Source organism: Gallus gallus, chromosome 6, assembly GCF_016699485.2.
Source record: "Gallus gallus isolate bGalGal1 chromosome 6, bGalGal1.mat.broiler.GRCg7b, whole genome shotgun sequence".
NCBI classification, from domain to species: Eukaryota; Metazoa; Chordata; class Aves; order Galliformes; family Phasianidae; genus Gallus; species Gallus gallus.
In genome coordinates this window covers 24,530,320-24,550,022 of record NC_052537.1, presented here as the reverse complement: position 1 = coordinate 24,550,022, position 19,703 = coordinate 24,530,320, and the positions used below count along the sequence as shown (strand labels likewise).

General features: G+C 44.6%; 1 protein-coding gene across 6 annotated transcripts in view; it reads right to left on the bottom strand.

The window, feature by feature from the left end:
- Nucleotides 1–19,703, bottom strand: part of NEURL1 (neuralized E3 ubiquitin protein ligase 1) — a 134,389-nt gene that overhangs the window by 36,507 nt on the left and 78,179 nt on the right. For all 6 annotated transcript variants that reach the window (XR_005860626.2, XM_040702436.2, XM_015288647.4 and 3 more), the window contains 2 exons: nucleotides 19,422–19,663; nucleotides 14,700–15,021 (listed from right to left, as the gene is read on the bottom strand). Coding sequence is in view for 5 of the 6 variants with exons in the window: in XM_040702436.2 (XP_040558370.1) it covers nucleotides 14,700–15,021; nucleotides 19,422–19,663 (564 nt within the window). In the remaining variant the exon portion in view is untranslated. The remainder of the gene's footprint in view (nucleotides 1–14,699; nucleotides 15,022–19,421; nucleotides 19,664–19,703) is intronic.

Sequence of the window (19,703 nt, the reverse complement as noted above, 5' to 3'; positions counted from 1 at the left end):
ACATCAGGACAATGGATAAACAGGTGAAACGTATGAAATGCTACTGCTTCACTGCCTTTCTCCAGGCCCTCTGGTATGGGTGATAGTGGGAAAGTCAATGAAGATGTGGTGTAAAGACAGTGAAAAAACAGCTGGTGCAAGAGATGTGCAGGCAGGACCTACGTCCTAGCACACTAGGTCCAGAAACAGCCTGCCAGGAAAAACAGGCTTCATGCATCTCAGCAGATGAATACTTTGTGAAGAACAAAAAAAAATAATAATAATAATGCAGTTTGGGCACTTCAAGTAAAGTGGATTGTACATTTATGTGCAGAGGCAATCTTGATGCATGAAAGAAGCTGAGCCTAACTGGGCTATTTTCCTAAGCAAGCTACCACGGACTCCTTTCCAAGCCACATCCCTACAAGGAAGCCCGCATTAAAGAAAGAAAAAGAAAGAAGAAACCATATTCTGGGCTCAGCCAATGCTATGCACGCTTCACTATATGCATTCCAAAAAAATACAGCCGTGGCTAAACCTGGCTGCAGGGGCAGAAGATCAGCAGTGCTCCTTTGTGGTATCCCTGGGTGGCTGTGGAGGGGATGTGCATGGTAGCTGCCACCAAAACTGCATGGGAAATGTTTGCTTCCATAACCACATCCGTGTAAAACAATTTGCTACTGCGTCCTGCCTCTGCTAACAGTCCTACTTCCACATGCTCTATAAAAACTAATACAATAATTGGAATTTTAAATGCTCGGAACGCTACATCTCAGACAATCTGCCCTTGTGTGGTACAAGGATAGCAGCAGCGCTGCCCACAGGTGATCCAGACGTCAACTGAGAGCAAAGAGATGAGTGCCTTGTGCGGCCAAGTCGCTGCAGGAAGAACTGTCAGCAATGTCTGCAGACATCCAATAGCTTTCATCTCATGGCACGTGAGCAGCGACTCAGATTTCACCTGAGGATCACAGATGAGGCAGTGATGTGTTAAACACTCCTTGCTTCCCCTTATTTAACCTCTGCTGGCTGCATCGGGGCAGTGCATGTCAGCTGATGGAGTTCTGTGTGCCCCAGGGAAGCAAAGCCAGAGCACCAAGTGGGGATCACCAGGGTGCATTAGGAAATTCCATTGCTTGCATCAGGCTGCAAAGCATCCATAGAAAGGCTTTGGTACCAAGTGCCATGTTTGGGGATGAAGCTCTTCTCCTTCCAGCACGAGAGGCTCCGCACCTTGGGGACAGCCCTTAGAAGTCACAGGGGGCCATAAGAAACCACAGGTCAGCTGTAGTGAGGAGAGGAGGAATTTCTTAGCTCTCCCTGCTCTGATTACTCACAGAATGGCTGCAAGGTTGCCCCAGGGGCAACCCCACATCACAGCCCATCGGGGTTCAGCGACAGCCAAGCGTGGAGCCTCATGTTCCTTGAAACTTCATAGGATTCACCAAGGTCTGCAGGCAGAGAAAGCATATGGGGACACTGAGCCAGTGACAGCCTCGGCCATGCCCAACCCCATCATGCTGGAAGTAGTCAGGGTTCAGCACGGGGATCATCTCTCAGCAGGCTGGCCAGGACCCAGCAACACGAGCATCATTCTTGTCTGCCAAGCACGGCACTGGATGCTATGCACTTTTACCCTCCGCGTGTCAGAGCAGCGTGCACAGGGATGTGCTTCACTTGTCACTCCCAGGCTTAGGCTGTTTCTGTCTTCACCATTACCCAAAGGTGAGGAGGAGTTGAAAAACATTACACTGACAGTGCTGGAGGAGTTGCGGATATAGGGCTTTCCGCTCCGCGCCAAGCAAGCCCTCTGGAATGGTCTGGACACGATAGGTAAACAGTGTCGGGCTCACTCAGCGGGGAGACATTTGTATTTAGATGTTATAGATAAGTGGTGCATATTTGAGACATCTGAAAGTTATTACTCTAGGCAGTTTCTAAACAGAGAATCGCAGTTGCGTAGCCCCTTAACTCCAAGCTGACAGGCAGGATAATGATTTAAATTATTGTTAAACATAGGCTCTGTTTTAAGTGGATGGAATTCAACAGCATGGTGGGTTTAGGGGAAGAGGGGTGTATTGCAAAACACAGCGTTTCCAATTGCTGCAATGCTGATCTGCGGGAACTTCTCCACCAACACCAAGCATCATTTTGACACCACAGAAACGGGTGAAGATCCTCAAAAGGCAACACCATCCAGCTACCTTGGGGCTCATTACTGCTCCATCTAAGTGCAACAACTGTGGTTAAGAGAAATGCCTTTTTCAAAGCAAAACGTAAAGAGCTTTCACAGGCGGTGATGATACAGCAGTGAACTGTAATAATTTTTATAATGCTTTTGAGTTACAAGTCATTTACGCTTCCCTGAGTTTAATAAGGTTATGTTTATTATGGCGTCACTTTTTTTTTAATAAACGTATACCAATCTATCCTTCATTATAAGCATTTAAAGCACAATTACTGCATTGCATTAGATCAGAGTATAGCATTTGTTTCACCTATGTTTTCTAGTGTTTTAATGCAGCGCTGATATCTCAGCATCACGCACTCCCAGACCCCACCCGAGCTGCCAGCTGCACCCAGGGCAGGCGTTCTGCCCTGCCATAGGCTGCTCTCTGCCTAAGGTTAAGTGTGACAGCACACACTGGCTCCATACCGCAGCCTGCATGCAGGCAAAAGTCCAGCAATAGCAAAACAAGCTGCTCTCTTATGTGGGAAGGAAGAATTAATTTCTTGCTTATTCAGCATCTGCCTGTCTGTGTCACAACCATGCTCCCAGGCAGTATCTCCAGCCACAACTCTCTCATCTCCCAAGTGGGTAATTTGCAATAATATAAGCTAGAGGGTCTCATCTCTGCTCAGTCTGAAGATCCAATTGGGCCTTAAAAAAAGCCATCACACCTCGTCATTTAAGGGAAATTACATGGATGATTAATAAAAGATGAACCTCAGAAAGGCCACCCATTCTGCTCAGCATACCAGCATCTCCTAATTATCCTCATCAGTTACACCCAGAACTGTTTGGAAATTCTGGGGGAAATTGAGTTCAGACATCTAAGTATCAATAGCAGCAGTGCCTAGCAGGGTAGGAGCATCACAGCGGCGCCTTTCACATATGTAATACAACACAAAATCAAGCCACGAAATAGTAACTCACGTCTCTGACAGAAGCAGTCTCTCAAGGCTGAAAGTCAAAGATGCAGCACATCTGCTGGGCCAGTAGCTTGGTTGGCACATCTTGGCACATGAGGGGACCAGTAATTGAGAGGAGTGGAAACCCACAGTTAAGGGACATGGTTTAGTGTCATGGTGATGATAGGCTGACGGTTGGTTGGATTAGATGATCATAGTGGTCTTTTCCAACTTTAATGATTCTGTGATCCCCCTGTGAGGAAGAAAGGCAGCACTGCCATCCTGCAGTAAGCAGGCACACACACATGGCTTGTTCCAGGATGCTGAGAAATCTGAACCTTAACTGGGAGCCAAATCCTTTACCTCTAAAATGAAGGATGCCTTTCGTCCCTTCCTGTTAAAATTAGTTATCAATCTGATATACCAGTGGGTAAAGGTAATCATTTCCCTGCTGCTTGGCTGCTTTGCTTTTCTTGAACAACTGAATTCTAATAAACATTCATTCCTCATAAAAATAATGGTCCTGTCTCTGTGCAATTTTTTCTCCTCTTTTAACATGGAAAAAAATCCTAGAGGTCGGTAGCAAACAAGCAAAAGACCCAGCTGGGTATTAAAGCTACCACTAAGCCATTTGGGGAACCCAGGAGAATCACAAAAAGGAACTGCTACAATCAGTAGAAAACACAGACGCAGTTCCTCAGTCCTCAAGCTGGCCATTGAATTTGTGCACTGACAGCCTCCTGGGGCAGGCTCCAGGGGTTTGACTCCTGGGACCTGTGGGAAGCAGTGAGAAACAATGAGAAGCAGCGCCTACATCTCTCTGCAGCCCTTTCAGCTGCTGCTCTGCAGGCAGGGAGCGCAGGGAGAGCTGCAGTGCAAGGAGGAGCAGGATTTCCTTGTGTCTGCCTCCAGAGCACCTCCATGGAAGGAAAGGTGGCAACTGGCCTCCAGCTGGAATATTTGAGGCGAATGGATGAGAGAATAAATGAACCGTAAAAGCTCCAAAGAGAGTATTTCCCACACCTTTTCCATCCTGGTCTACTTCTACTAGCTCCACATAAGCTACTCATTTAATGAGTTGAACCCAGAAGGATTCAAAACCCACCCAGGGCGTTCCGGCACATTTTGACAGCTATCTCAGCACAATACAGCTGCTTTGAAAACCCATCATTTTCATGTTCTGGCAAGAGCTGATAAAGAACGCTATGTTTCCTTCCCAATAGTGACCAATGACTTTTAAGTCTCCAGAGAAATAAATCCTGCTGGTCTCTGTGCTCATCTTCATTCTGGTAAGCAAGCGTGGGCACAACTACCTGATGATGGGAAGCTGCAGCACTAAAACAGGTCAGAGATATTCTTTTGCATCACCCCTTTTGTTTTTTGTTTTTCTTTTTTTAACCTGTGGCTCTAAGTGTCAGAACAGGCAGGTCTCAAAACAACATCACGGTACCTTCAGCAACTCGTCTCCGCAGGAGTCAGAAAAAGGATATTAAGTAAGGAGACAGGCTTGCAATCAGCCTTTCTGAGGAAATAATAACCTGGGAAATTCTGACTCATGCTGATTTGCGATCAAGGACTGTGACTGAGGTACCAAAAAAAAAAAGGAACCAAATCAGATTTCCATGGCTGTGTCAGAATGAATTAATTCTCATCATGTAACTCGAAAAGATTTAACATCACAGAAGCATTTTTAGAATGACAGCAGGATATGGAGGCTGTGGTAAAGAAGAAAACATGATTATTGGGCTGGAGAGACTGACAGTGAGAAAAGATAAAAAGGAAATACATATACCATAAAATAATAGCTTGGTCAAACAGCCACCGACAGGAACATCCTGAGGAGGGGGCAGCAGCAATGAGCATCTGGGACTGCAGGCTGTGGGGATGCCCCCAGACAACACCTATGTCCTAATAACCGAGACAAAAGTTGTCCGGGGGTGGTGAAGTTGGGACACTTTGAGAAGCTGATGTCGTTCACCACTGGTTTTCATACTTCTGTTAAAGCCAGGCAGATATCACTGCCTGGGTTTGTCCAGTGGCATCATTTACCCTTGGTGCCAGTCTCATAGATAGGAAAGGCTTTTTTTCCCCCTCACTTCTGTGGTTGTCAGCAAAGCTGTTAAGTCAATCAAGTGTTGTCAGCTGAGCTCACTGTGAATCTACCCATACCAGGTCAGGCTATTCAAGCTCCAAATGCTTGTCCATAGAAACGATGCTGGCAGGCATAACTAGTCCTTTCTAAATCCATGCTTGCAACTAATTTACATTAATTGCTGCAGAGGGTTTAGTTACAATGGACAGACAAAACACTGCACTCAATATACATCTCAAGGAAGTGCTGTAGAGATGCTACTAAGTGGAAGATTAGACTTTAAAGTGCAGCTTGATGGATGGGAATTTATCTGGTAGCAAATTTCACAGACACAGCTTTAGAGTGAAAACCCCATTGCAAACCACTGGCCAAGAGTATCTACTCCCTCCTCACAGAGCCTATTCACCTTGACAGATCTCTCAATGTTCATCAGTAGCAGAAGACTTCTATAATAAGTGAACTATGTGATAAAGGCACAAAGAGAAATAGGTATTATCAAGAGAAGAACAGAAATACACCAATCTAATCTAGAATGTAAGAAACATCTGACTCATTTCACCAAGGGTTGTTTTTCTCCTCTCTTACTGACCCCTTTTAAAAAGACTATCAGTAGTGCATAGTTGGCATGCTAGAAGAGCTGATTTATCGGCAAGGAACATACCAGGCATCCAAAGTGACCCATGCAAAACAGCTCAAAGACTCCTAACACCTCAGAACAAACAGCATCGAGGTGCTGTCCAGATAAAGGGAAAAAAGAAAAAACAAAACAAAGCCTTTGTGTCATAAAATACCATCATGAAGTTAAAGCAAGAAAGCAACTTACACATGTAACCTTGCTCCAGTGAAGAAATCAGGCAAGATGTTATCTTGGTCATGGGGTTGTTCTTCCCTTCCCTGTCAATATAACCAAACCGGCTCTGCCAAACCTGTTCTTTCACTGCTTTCAGCCAGCATGTCACCCTATTTCCATGCTTTCATATTCTTGCCCACCTCATGCTTCTGGATCCCGTATAAACCTTCCTGCACAGAAACCAGCCGGGTTTTCCAAGAAAAGCTGGCACTGCTGGGAGGCAACCACCCCTCCTCGCCTCCAGCTTCTGCAGCACATCCCAGCCTCCCACTCCCTCCACTCCACACTCACCTTTCTCCTCTTGAAAGAGTCTTTGCTTCTCAGGCCAGAAAAACCACTAAGCACAGAGCCTGATCCCTGCATAGCCATTGATTACTGATTAACCACAGACCACTGGTTTTGACCTAGCAAACCCTGCACAGAACGCAGTAACAAGCAGATGGTGAAGAAAAAGATCCAGCAGGGCACTTAAGCACATAGCTATCTTTAGGAATGTGAATTAGCAGACTTACCCAACCATAAACCTGATTTCTGGCACACTGGACACAACCACATATGTGTAAGAGGTGGGAAAGCATTTAACTATCCTGTTGGATTCAGGCTTTGCAGCCTGTGCAGTCTTCTGACCAAATGAGAATGTGTGATCTGTATAGGTGAGAACTATATTCCTTTAAAATCTTGTATTTTACTTCCCACTTGAATTTCTCCTCCACCAATTTGCATCTATTGCCCTGCCTCAAAGAGCACTCTGTCTCACCATCAGATCATTATTTAGACTCTCTGGAGTTCATGTCTTTCCTATGGAACACTTATTTCAGCTCCACATCTTAAACCAAAGCACTAGAAATTATAGCATGAGTACTCATCATAGTGATTGTGGCCTATGAACAAATAATTTACATATTTCTCGAGTGAGCCAATAAAGCTGAGCTGAAATTGCCAGTCCCTGCAGCTCCGTTCTCCGTCAGTTCAGCTTTCTTTCCACCTGTTTTCAGCACTGACCTTCAGCATGCGGCCAATTTCCTTCCACCTGGCCAAGCAGCATTACAGTCAAGACCTGCAGACTTTACTGTGTTAGGAACGGAGCAATAAAAAGTGTTTTGACAAATGCAGGCAGCACTGAGGCTCACTGCAGACAGAAGCACACTCCATGTATAGAGTAGCCAGATCCAGTTAAAACCAAGCAGGTCTACAAAGAGGAACAGAAACTAACAGGACTGGTGTTCTTGTCAAAAATATGCTTTCACTCAAACCACGCTGGGACAACAGAGTGGTCAGCTGGTTCCTGTGAACGGCACAGGAGGGCTGTGGCTGCTGCCTACAGACACCAAAAAGAGCGAACAAGAAGAACCAGGGAAACCCCATAGCAAAATGAGGAAATGCAGAAAAGCACTGATTGAGCCGTCAGCAGACTTCCAGATCAGGCAAACATTTACAAGGCTTTGACGTGCTGGGGTCCTCTGGACTGAGTTGTGTGGAAAAGGGAAGATGCCCTGCATTTAAGATTTCAAGGGCTTTGGTTCTTTTCATGCAAGACACATGGAGTTTATTGGCATGGCACCAGCACGGCAATAGAATTACTGGATTCTAAAGGCTTTTTCCCTGGAGTGGTCTTTATCCTCTTAAAGGAAGATAGAGCAATTAAACATTTATTTTTCTCCTGAAGAGAATTAATTGTCTGTGAAGGGTTCCACCAGTGGCCAGATGCATCACAAGAGATTTTCATCTTACACTCATCAGCACCAGCCAACAATACAAGATTCGATTCAGTGGCCAACAATCTGATTTATCAGATTTATATTCTTAGCAACAGACTAAAAATGTACCAATTCCAATTCAAAATCAAATAGGAGCAAATGGGATGGGAATTTCCTTTAAAGTATTTTGGTAAAGCCCTCATGATTTACTGTGAGACAGTGTCTCAGTGCCAGCTACTTGTAGTAGGCATCAGGCATACTCTCATGGTGGACAGTAACTTTCTGATGAAAGAAAGCACCATAAATTAGCAATATTGGGGCAGTTTACCCTTGACAACAGTGAGTGCTGATCCAAGCTGCTAATAGAAAATCTGAGTCTACGTAAGTAGATACCACTTGCATTTTTGCCATCTTTCATCCACTTGTAACCAGTTACACTCATGTAGACCCCTAGAGGGTCATTTCTCCTGACAAGGATACTTGGAAGAAGTCCTGGATTAGCAAAGATTCCTTCAGCCAAAACTGCTTTCTTTTCTTCAAGACAGGACAGGCAGGGTCTGGAAGAGCTTCTGTTGCTTGGTGTTTGGCCAAAGAGAAATGGTGACTATGCAAAAAGCTGGGGTGAGGTTCCACTCTGTAAAACCAGAGCAGCCCCACAGGTAGCTGCAAGCTCAGACCAGTAAAGCACAGCAGGAATAGTGCTACAGCTAAGGGCTTTCAGGTCGAGCCCAGCAACAGTTCTGCTTATACAACCTGGGAGAACAAATGGAGACTTCAGAGTATGATACAATCTCATTTTTAGCTCTGCTGCTGATACAGATGGAAAAGGTAACTTAATTTCATTAAAGGTGTCAAACTTCTTTAATAATCTAGACACCTACAAGGATAACAGTCACATCCTTTGCATGGTGGACTGCATAATCAGAGGCTGTGATACCAATTAGATGCTGAAATGGCAAAGTGCTACCTCATGCCAGTAAATACATGCTGTACAGAGCCAGTGTCTAGTTTTATCCTATCAGCAACGTTTAGCCATCATCTGTCATAAGACCTTAGGGGAAAGGGCCTCTACAGCTGGAACAGCTGGAATTGCAAGATTAGCACGATAAATTGATATTCTTCTACCAGATCATCTACTCAGCTTAGATCTATAACTCACCTCCAGCTTCAGCTGTCTTCACTGGAGTAAATGCACACTGACTCTGTCAAGCTACAGCTTTATAAACAGAGGAATCAGCTTTCGGCTTTAAAAGATGAGGTATGTTGTGTTTAAACTATTCTGCTGAGTATTCTTGAGAAAGGTATTAATAAAGCTGAAGAGATTAATTCCTTGTACCTGTGCTCTCTCTGCCTTTCTTTTTGAAGACTTCTATTGCTTAAACAACTATAAAAGAAACCACATTAGACAAACCAAGGCAAATGCAATTATATGATGCATAAGTACCAGTTGGGAGAACGTATTTTGTAAAGAAAATAACAGCATATCTTACCCTAATGATTTAAATCAAAATACCAAAACCTCTGCTAACGTAAGTAATTCTTTGGGGTCTTTCCCAAGAGAACACCATATGCAGTGTGTTCTTACTCTCCAGGGCCTTGCCCACACTGGAAACTTCTGCAACTAACAAGAGCCTGCGTGATAAATTCAGTATATTTTCAATTATTGCAGGAGTTTATACCTCTGGTGAATGTAAGATAAGGTCAAAGCACTTTTAATTGGAATCGCTGTTTCCAGGCTACAGCTCCCATACTAAGAAGTAACACTTAGCAAAGGAAAGATAAACTTCTTAGTGAAAACCTGAATATCTTCCTCCTTAAAGCAGCAGCCATATCAATCATGAGAACAGTTATTTAATGTGAAGATGTCATTTTTTATGTTTATGCAGTGTCAGTACAACTACAGCATCCATGCCCCCATTGTGTAAACAACAGTTAGAGTTGTCAGAGATTTCACAGTTCCTTGTGCTTTTATGGGTAACATGGAAAATATTTTATAGCCTTCCTCACCTGCGTTAGGAACAATACTTCAGCTTACCAGAACTAAAGGAACTTGACAAAGCACAGCATTTATTTTCCACTGATCCTCCTGCCTTGTTACCGCCTTCATTTCTCTCAGCCTTGACAGCAATAGCCAGACTCTCCAGTTTATTTCTACCCAGGTTCACTTGCAGGTTCTCCTGACACCAGCGTGGATACAATTTGTGGTCATGTACCTATCGCCAATAGCCCCTTATGTGCCACATTTTGTCCTTTCCATTCTCAATGAGTAACACTTCAGCTCCCCAAGCAGTCCCGATAAGGAAGAGGTGGTTCAGGAGAAAGCAGTGGTACACCTGTGAGCAACAGATGGAACACACTCGTCAAAGTTTCCTAATCCAACACCCTGTCATGACCTTCAGTCATGCCTGAAGGGCCAATCCCTCAGGGGCTGCCCCAGGAAAGAGGAGGAAAAAGGGCACTGCATTGAAACAGCTGAGATGAGCTTGGGTTTGTTTGGAAGGGCCATCCCAGCAGCCTTACCAGCATCAGCAGGACAGACAGACAACTCTGGGCTGTGAGCTGACTTTTGGGTACCTATCACATCTGGAAAAATATATCCCTCCAGAGATGTTAAGTCAAAGCAGGAATTGATTAAAATGGCATGAGATGAGTTATTTATTGGGCTGTTTTCACATTTTTAGCCATGTCAGACAGCTTCCTGCAGCTGCCATAGAGACAAGAGCTACAGACAGTAAAACTTTATGAGCAATTTAAATCCTCTCTCCCCTACAGAGATGCAGAAAAACAGTGACAACTGACTGTTTGCAGGTTGTGTATATCTTGCCTTCATTAAGTAGAACTCTGTTTAAATGCATATTATTCCCTTCCATCAGATACTCACAGACTTCCACAGAGAGGGTAGATAGTTTATAGCTTCCACTTTCAACAATGCACTGTAAAAATATACTGCAGTCATATTTGATTATCCAATTTCCTTTAGTGTGAGCCACTCAGCACATCAGCGTGTTCATTTGCATGTGTCACAGTAGCAAAAGAAATGGATTCCCATGGGTAATGGAAAGTAAGTTTTTGCACATGGAAAATAAAATAGTAATAGCCACATGGTAAACTTATAAATGCGTGTGATAAATCAGGTTTACTATCAGTCTTATATCATTCACACCTGAAATTTATTCATAAATCCACCTCATTTGAGGCTTATTTAATGTTTCTTCTGAAGGTGCCCTGGAGCTAGAGATTCAATTCACCTACGAAGTGACACAGATGAAGGAAGAAAACATGCTTCCTTCCTTCCCAACAAAACACACCATCTCCTTGTCAAGTGTGCACTACCCTGAGTCCCAAGATGGGTAAATATCCATCTATAAATGGTTCAACTTTTTGACTTTTGATACTTAACAAACACGAAGTAGTAAGAAGCTGGGAAGGACATCTTGAGAAAGACAAGATTTCCTTACTTTTTAATGTAATACACAGCATTGCCTGTTAATTCTAACAGGATCTGTGTACATATTTGGGATTGAAGTTATCTTCATACTGTTTCTACTTCAGGAAAACACGTACATTTAAAATCTTCCTGGTTTGCAAGGTCTTGCCAGTTTTTTACATATTTTATATTTACCAGAGGTGGTGAAGCTTTGCTTTCAACAGGTGCCTTTCAGCATGCCAATTTAAATAAAATGATCTTTAGTTTTCCAAGCCGTTGCTGGTAAAAGATTGAGACAACTTAGAAATACTGAAAATATGGATGGGAGATGGGTGTAAAGGAAATAATCAACAGGAAAGGTGTTTGGCTGCTGGCTATATTGGTGATGAATGGGACAAAGAAGAAAACCACCTGGCTGATCCCTACTAGCCAACTGCCTGGAAGAAGCAGACCAATATGAGTCAACACCATTTGGTTTCTATGAGCTGCCATCCTTCTTCCAAGACTGAAGACCCAAGAGTTAAACAGCTGGTCCCTTTCTTCTCCTTTTTATGCTTTATTATTGCAGCCAGGCAGTAGACTGCTTGTATTCCATTTTAATCAGATTCTATTTTAAAGCGTGAAAGAGCACATGTATATGCTGAAGTGATACCATTCAGCTAAGGCACAATTCTACTAAATTTTACTTTAAATTATCCTGGAATGTAAAAGTGCACTTGTACAAAACTAACTGCCCAAAAAGGGAAGCAGAGCTGTAAACAATCCTGCCTGCAAGTTGGGCATGTCAGCAGAAGAGTCACTGTATAAGGGTATGTTTACAGGTCACTTAAGCCTGTATCTGTGCTGAAACCCATGCTCTAAAACACTGATCCTCCATGCACCTCATTACAACAACCTCTCCTATGTGAGCCCTTGAGACCCTGTGGTCATAGCAGCACGAGTTTTCTGGGTGAATTTAAGACCTTTTCTCTGTATAATGTGTGTAGAGGCGATGACAGCAAGGAGCAGCTTCCCAACCATGACTGGTTGGGAGCAGCGAACCTCATTTCTGAAGCTATCTGCAATGTGGATTAAGTTGGTCTCCCATTTACACTCACCCCAGCAGCCAAGACACAATCCATATTCAGTTCTTTAACCTCCCTTAGGCCGAGATGCAGTGGAGCATACAAGCCATTTTTATCTTTTTCAGAACATAATCAATCAGTCAAAGAAGCTGTTCACAGGACTCTGCTTCTGAGCCTACAGCAGGGGCATTCAAACCCAGGGACACCCACAACCACACGTGCCTGTGCCGCTGACAGCAGTAATTCAATGTGCAATTAGCAGTAGGGATGGAAGCTAAGTGTAAAGCCTAATTCTGCCTATAAATCTCAGAGAAAGGAACAGTCTCACTGGACTTGGCCATTGCTTTACTGGATCCCTAATTGTGGCTGGGACTGCTACTATAACACAGATAAAAAAACTAAGTTTGGAAGTTGACTTCTGTGGACATAAATGCACACAGCTTTCCCCGCAGGTTGGGATTTTGCAGTGACACAGCACTGACTGCTGCACATCTTTCCCCAGGACAAGTTTGATTTTGGAAAAGAAGTTACATATTGGGAGCAGGGAGGGAATAATTCTGCAGTGAGCAGAAAGACAACCACCACAAATGGTAAAGCTTTTGGTCAGATTCCTGGGTGAAGCACACATAAAATCAAATGAAGGCAGTGCATGCAATTTGACACATCAACCCTACGATCTTTGGGAAAACAGCGAGGCTTAAGAGCAAGGAACACATCAAGGGGGGAGGAAATAAATCACTGAACTGGAACCTGAAATGCTAGGCTCTTCTGTTGAACATACCACTCCAGCATCCCCAGCCTCTGTCAGATGCCCTGCATGCCGTGCTGGGCTGAATGTGACCATATGTTCATAGCTAAGCTATGAAATCCATTTGTCAAGTCCCGGGAGTTTTTGGCAAGTTGTCCCATACTAAATGTGTGGTCTACAACACTAACACGCATGCAGAGCTTTGCAGTGGGTATGCCTATATGATCCAGAGGCGACAGAGCCAAGGCTTTCAGCGCTCTGATTTTTAGTGCTGTGTAATAATGAATAGAGATAAAGAGGACTCAAGCCTAAGATGTTTCAGCACAGTTGCTAGTATTAAAGCCTGCTGAAGGCTGCTGGAACATGCTATAAATATGTATCTGAGCTCCACGCCAACTGTGTAAACTCAGAAGCTGCCTGCTTCATTCAGAGAGTTTATACCCACCAGGGCTGCAGTGAGAGTTCGGAGCCTGTTAAATTAGAGGCAAATCAGTGGCTGGCAAGAGTCACATTTCCCTTGTGAAAAGGGATATGGAAGACACTAGGACAATGCAGGGGCGGATGACGGAGAGGAAACCATTTCTCGGGTGTTTGGAAAGGAAACACACAATCCAGAGTTATGGGCCCTCATTAATCAGGCAGAGAAGTCCCAAGGTGCCAAATCTCACAAGAGCAGTACAGAGGGCTTTGAGTCATTTGTAAGCTCTTCACTGAGTCTTTACTGTGACATTTGCCCAAATTCCAGAGCTAAATTCAAATATCACCTTCTTGGCCTAAGAATGGTTGCCCAGTGGCTCTGACTCAACCTGATTCACAACAAAAGATAAATCTTTCTACTCCTAACAGAAAGTGAAAAGCTGCGGAGAAATCCCTTAATTCCTCTGCCTTGTGCAATCCCGGGCCAGCAGTTTTTGCAGTAAGAGGAGGTTGGTCCTATTTCTTCATATCCTGAACCCACATACTTCTTTCATGCAACGTAGGTTGCTACAGGCAGACCTGCTGCTTTGTATTTCTTAGTGCAACAAACAGTACAGAAAGGAGGCAAAACTGTCAAAACATGGATTGCTTAAGATGGAAAAACTCAGAGATCCCAAATTTTGCCAAGACCACACATCTGGGGCAAGCCTGAGTCCTCAGGAATAAGAACAACCTCTATTTCAGCTGAGGATGGCAGAAGACACGGGCACTCAACAATCCCGGTCCTCCAGCTCCATCTGCATTTCCAATCCTTGGGCTCCAGAGCACAAATCTAACTCCTCTGTGAAAGCAACACCTTGGCAAAACCAGCCACAGCTTCTCTCAGTAATTTGGATGAGATCCATATTTAAAATCTGCTCACTAACCCAGCCGGGGAATCACAACAGTATCATCCAGGCAGGAATCATCCCTAAAATGTAAAATTCATTTCCCCACTTCAGCATGGGGAAAGCAAGTCAAATATAAAGAAAGGTTTTACAAGGTAAGTGCTAAGTGCCACACCCCAGAAAATGCTTGGACAGTGTGTAGTCAGCACAACACTTTCAAGCAGAAATCCAGTTTACAGTCTGCTTCTAGCGATACACTGCAGTGGTTGTTCCCACCTTGCACTGGTATGGTATTGAAGTGCTATGTTTCAAACTAATCCAGGGCAGGGTGGTGAGATGCTGTGGGAAGGGGCAGGGGGATGGCCCAGTGTCACCCAGCCACAAGCCCGGCTCACGCAGCACTCACCTAGGAGCTGCACCCCGCGGGTGAGCCCGTAGACATCAATCAAAGCCCAGAGGGGTTCTGCCGTCCTCACTCCGCTGAAGAAGAGCATTGCAGCAGAGTCATTCACACGGTAGAAAACCCGTCCCTTCTTGTCCACCCAGAAGGCAATGATGTTCCCCTCATTGGCAAACTCTTCCGGCAGAGCTTTGGCCCAGAAGCCGCTTTGGGAAACCAAGTCAGGGCACGCGTACTTCGGCAGGGTGTCGGGGTTAATCCTTGAAGGATCCTTGGAAGTAAACCCGAGTCGAAGAGCCCCGCTCCAGCAACACTGCTTTTTGGTGATCTGCGAAGATAACAGCAGCAATAACAGCATTTGGCACGCAAACATCTGCGTTTACACACACCACAGACTCTGTGCCATCAAATACCAAAAGCCACCGTGCAAGTGAGCCCACCAGATTTAGGAATCATTTTACCCATCAAACACTGCTGTAGCTATCTCATCCGCAAACATCACTGCTGCGTACTTAGGATACAGTGCACATATAAAAAAGAATCACATTAAATCCATGGGGAGAGATGAAATGTAATTACAGCTGCATGATGACTCAACTTCTATTTCTAGGGTAATTCCTTTTGCCCTAAGAACAGTCCTCTCACAAAATGTGCCAAAAAATAGCCATAAGAGCTTCTATCTCAGCTGAGGCAGCATCTGCAGCAGCAGAGCTATTCCTCCACAGTGGCTGGATGATGGGATTTCTCAAGACCTAAAGGAAAAGCACTGGCTTCAGAATCTCAGCCACCACCATAGGGTTTTCTGGGTTTCCCTGCTAAGATGGAGACGATCTTATTCGTCTCTAGCTTGTCAGATCGGATGAAATCACATATCTTTCAGCAGAGGACTTAGATGTGGAAAAGCAAAGTTTAAAGTATTTAACCACATTAAATACACAGTTAGGGCACAAAGATAGATGTTATCTTTTTGGGGGAAAACCTATTAATTTTGGCTGCGTGTTGTGTTCTCCCAGATAAGCATTAGGAGCATCTGTTAATAGATTCTGGGAATCTGCACATTTCATACACACCCTTCTGCTCTTCAAAGAGATCAGAAAAAAGATCAGAGATGCCTTCAGAGCCACTGGCTTCTTCTCAACTGAACTGAACCTTGGTCTGAAGAGGACAGGAGGGAAGCGGGCAGTGGGTCCTAAACACACCCAAAACACTCTCCCGGCACAAGGTCTTCATTTTCCTACAGAAGTGGGTGGTCTCCATGGTGTCAGCAGAACCCCAGGTGGAGATGATGCTCCCGGGGATTGGATTTCTGAATTCTTTCCTAATAACGTTTGTAAATATTGCATTTTTCCTTCACGCGTTCCTCTCCAAGGCAAACCTGCCCCAGTGAGCACAACAAGCCCAGAGATTTCTGCTTTATTCATGTCTCAGACAAAATACCTCAGGGCTTCAGAAAAGAGTTATCAACCGTCAGACAGCTCCTCAGTTAAGCAAGTGCTGCTCTTTATCCCTCCTCAACCCAGCCAAGCACCTCAACTGTTTACATGAAACAGCATCAAACACTCCAGAGCTCCCCTCAGCTCCTGGGAATCACAGGATGCTCTTTTGTATCCCTGGTGGGGTTGGGATGGGATCACACATGTCCCCAGTGGTAGGGGTCGGATGAGGCATGTGTGTGCCAAAACAGGGAATATGCATGAACTCCAAGAAGCAGCCAGGATTATTTACTGTAGCAAATTTACTGCAAGCCCTAAAAGCTTTTGGGACTGAGATAAATATGGCCTCATTGTTATTCGCACAATTTACTCTTTCACAGTCTCTTGCCAATACTTTACAGCAATCACAGGCTGCATGAAGTAAATATTCGTATGCTAATGTAGGCTGCACACTTTCCATGTATTAATCAGCACCTATAAACAGTTCTCAATACAATCTGACCACAAGCAAACTAATATTCAAATTAAAATCTAGTGTAAAGCCTGCCAAGAATTAGACACAGCTGGACATGGGATATACAGCTTTGCTAAAAAAGGCAATGGTTAATGATGAACCAAATACTCTCTTCAGCAGCCACTGCTAATAGAAAAGCTTGGGAGGTCCCCTGGGTACCAGAAGGGGAGGAAAAGATGCACTCCATACCCAAACTGCTAAGCTATGACTGCTCCGATGGATCCAGGCTCCCACTCTTTACTGCCTTGTGTTACTGCTGAAAAAGTCAACCCACTCCCCAGCAGCGCCCTGAGTTACACAGAAGAAACCACACTGGGGCATGTATCTTGGAAGTGAAGAAAGGAAATCTTCCTGAACCCTATACAGTTTGATGGGGGTGCCCAAAGCTGCAAAGAAATCTCAGAATAAAACCCAGAGACAATATTTAATATGCAGAACCCGTTCTCCTGATCTCCCTCTTCTAGTCTTCCGGAGGGAGTTTAGATTTTATAGGACCTGAACAACTGGGTTCGTGGCTGGTCTTCAGTGTGTAAGAAACAAAACCTCTGAGAGCCCGTTCTCCACAGGCACACATTAACAAGGTAACTGTGGGATGGACTTAATAGGAAAACAAAGGCATTTTCACATTTCCACCCATCCTGAGGGAACAAGTTCTGCTGCAGCCTGCTGTTTCCTGCTCCCATGAGACCTTCCAATAGATGCAGCAGGAGCTCTGCTCAAAAACCTCATGTGCAGAGACAAAACATGTGCATGAATATTTTTCATATATGTTACGCAAGCTGAAGTCCTAAAATATACGGTGACAAACAAGTGTGAATTTCCTGAGATATTTACATTGTTTCAGAATGAGAAAGAAATAATAGAGAACCTTTGCCTAAACCACTAAACCCACTCGAACCTTTGATAATGTTTTCAAAAATGAAATGTTGCTTTCATCTCCTCCCAAATTATTTTTTTTTTGTGGTTGTTTGCCCAAACTGCTAGCCAACATGGAAAAAATCCCATTAGGCAACATGAGCAAGCCCTGCTGGGTTTCCAGCCTAAGTGGAAGCAGTAAGAACTCTACAGAAAATGAAGCAAACCTGTAGGAGGGATTTTCTGCCTCTGGGCCTGAGCCTGAAATCTCTGCAGTCTCCTTACATTTTCAGAAGAAAGTGTCTTCCTCCTTTCTTTCCCCTCTTCTGGCTATTGGAGAAGGCTGATGTGCTGCCATAGGTCCCAGCACACCGGATCTCCAGTGATGGGCAACAGCAGGATCATCCAGACTCAGTTGCTACGTGCAGATAGAAGCCCTGGAAAACTCACTGTGCACAAATGAAGGATTTGCATGTTGATCTTCTGTGTATGCTATGAGCTAAATCTGCCAAAGATGATGAACCACATCGTGCCAATGGAAGGCACAGAATGAGCACGGAATGCAAAACAGTCCTGCAAGTAGGAAGGCGTAAGGATTGAAAAAATCTCTAGATGAAGCGCAAAGGGCCCCAAGCTCCTCAGAGTGTCTAGAAGATGCTTCATTTCCTAGGGGGAAGGGTGAATCCCACTGGGAAGCAGCTCCCAGAGTATGTGGAGGAGCTGAACTTTTCATGTGAGCTGCAGCAGAAGGGCTATAGCTCCATCCTCTTGGTTAAAACAGACACAAAGGAAGACAAATCAGTCTATGCCTGCGAGAAAAACGTGATGTCTGCAATGCTCTCTTCTCTGACATTACTGCTGTCAGTAGACTGACTCAACAAGGCAGTCAGCAGTCTGTCAGAAAGATCTTTTTCTCAGACAGCAGTTCTAACAGCAGTAACTGCTCCTTTCAGCCAAACCCTTTTATTACCCATGCCAAGCTCTTTCACTTCCAGGTTCTCCTCACCTGCCTTTCCACCTCTCACCTCTTTGCAGTGGAGAGGCTAACTCTCACCTCCAGCCCATCCCCACTGCTGCCTTGTTTACAGGAAGAAAAGTTCTCATTGTGGAACCAAAAACAGTAGCTAACTCCTCATCCTCTCTCAGTCTGCCCACTAAGGCTCCTTTGCATGATGCACGCAAAGCCTGGCTGGCTAGAGATGCATACGCTGTACTCAGCACAGGTGAGACTGCACCTCAAGTACTATGTTCAGTTTTGGGCCCCTCACTACAAGAAAGATATCAAGGCTTGGGAGCTTGTCCAGAGAAGGGCAACGAAGCAGTGAAGGATCTGGAAAACAGGTTTTATGGGGAGCGGCTGAGGGAACTGGGATTGTTTAGTCTGAAGAAGAGGACATTCAAGGGAGACCTTATGGCTCTTCACAATGATCTTAAAGGAGGTTGTAGTGAGGTGGGAGTTGGCCTCTTCTCCCACGTAACAGCTATAGGACGAGAGGTAATGGCTTCAAGCTGTGCCATGGGCAGCTTAGGTTGGATATTAGGAAAAATTCATTCTCAGATAGAGTGGTGAGGTATTGGCACAGTCTTCCCAAGGGGGTTGTAGAGTCATTGTCTCTGGAGGTGTTCAAGTAAAGGGTACGTGTGGAACTGAGGGATATGGTCTCGTGGTATGGTGGTGATGGGTTGATGGTTGGACAAGATGATCTTAGTGGTCTTTCCATCTTAAATGGTTCTATGATTCCATGAACTATAGTGACAGACAAAAGCAGAAGTACCAACAAAGACTGGAGACCTTTAAAGGCCAAGATCTGACTACTGTGCTTTTTGCGGATGAGATAAAGATCTGCTGCAAGCACCAAAGCCTGGTAGATCCCAACACACTCCCAGTAGCTACCATGCCAACAAGGGAAGATATCAATTACTCACCTTAAGCCTGACTTGCTCATAAATAACAATGGGTCTGTTGCTGAAGGTAATGGCATTACAGAAGCTAGCCTGGCGCTTCACTGCCTTCTGTGTTGTGTCCATGACGATCTGGGACCCCTTTGTGTGGGGGTGGAAAAGCAGAGGGGTGATGGACAGAGCTCCACACTGTGGGATGGGGAGACAGTGCTTCTGCTTGTGGTGACATCGGTGGGAGGAGGCCGGGAATGAGCCACCTATGGAATCTGAAAGTAAAATGAAGGAACAAAGGTTTCAAATCATTCT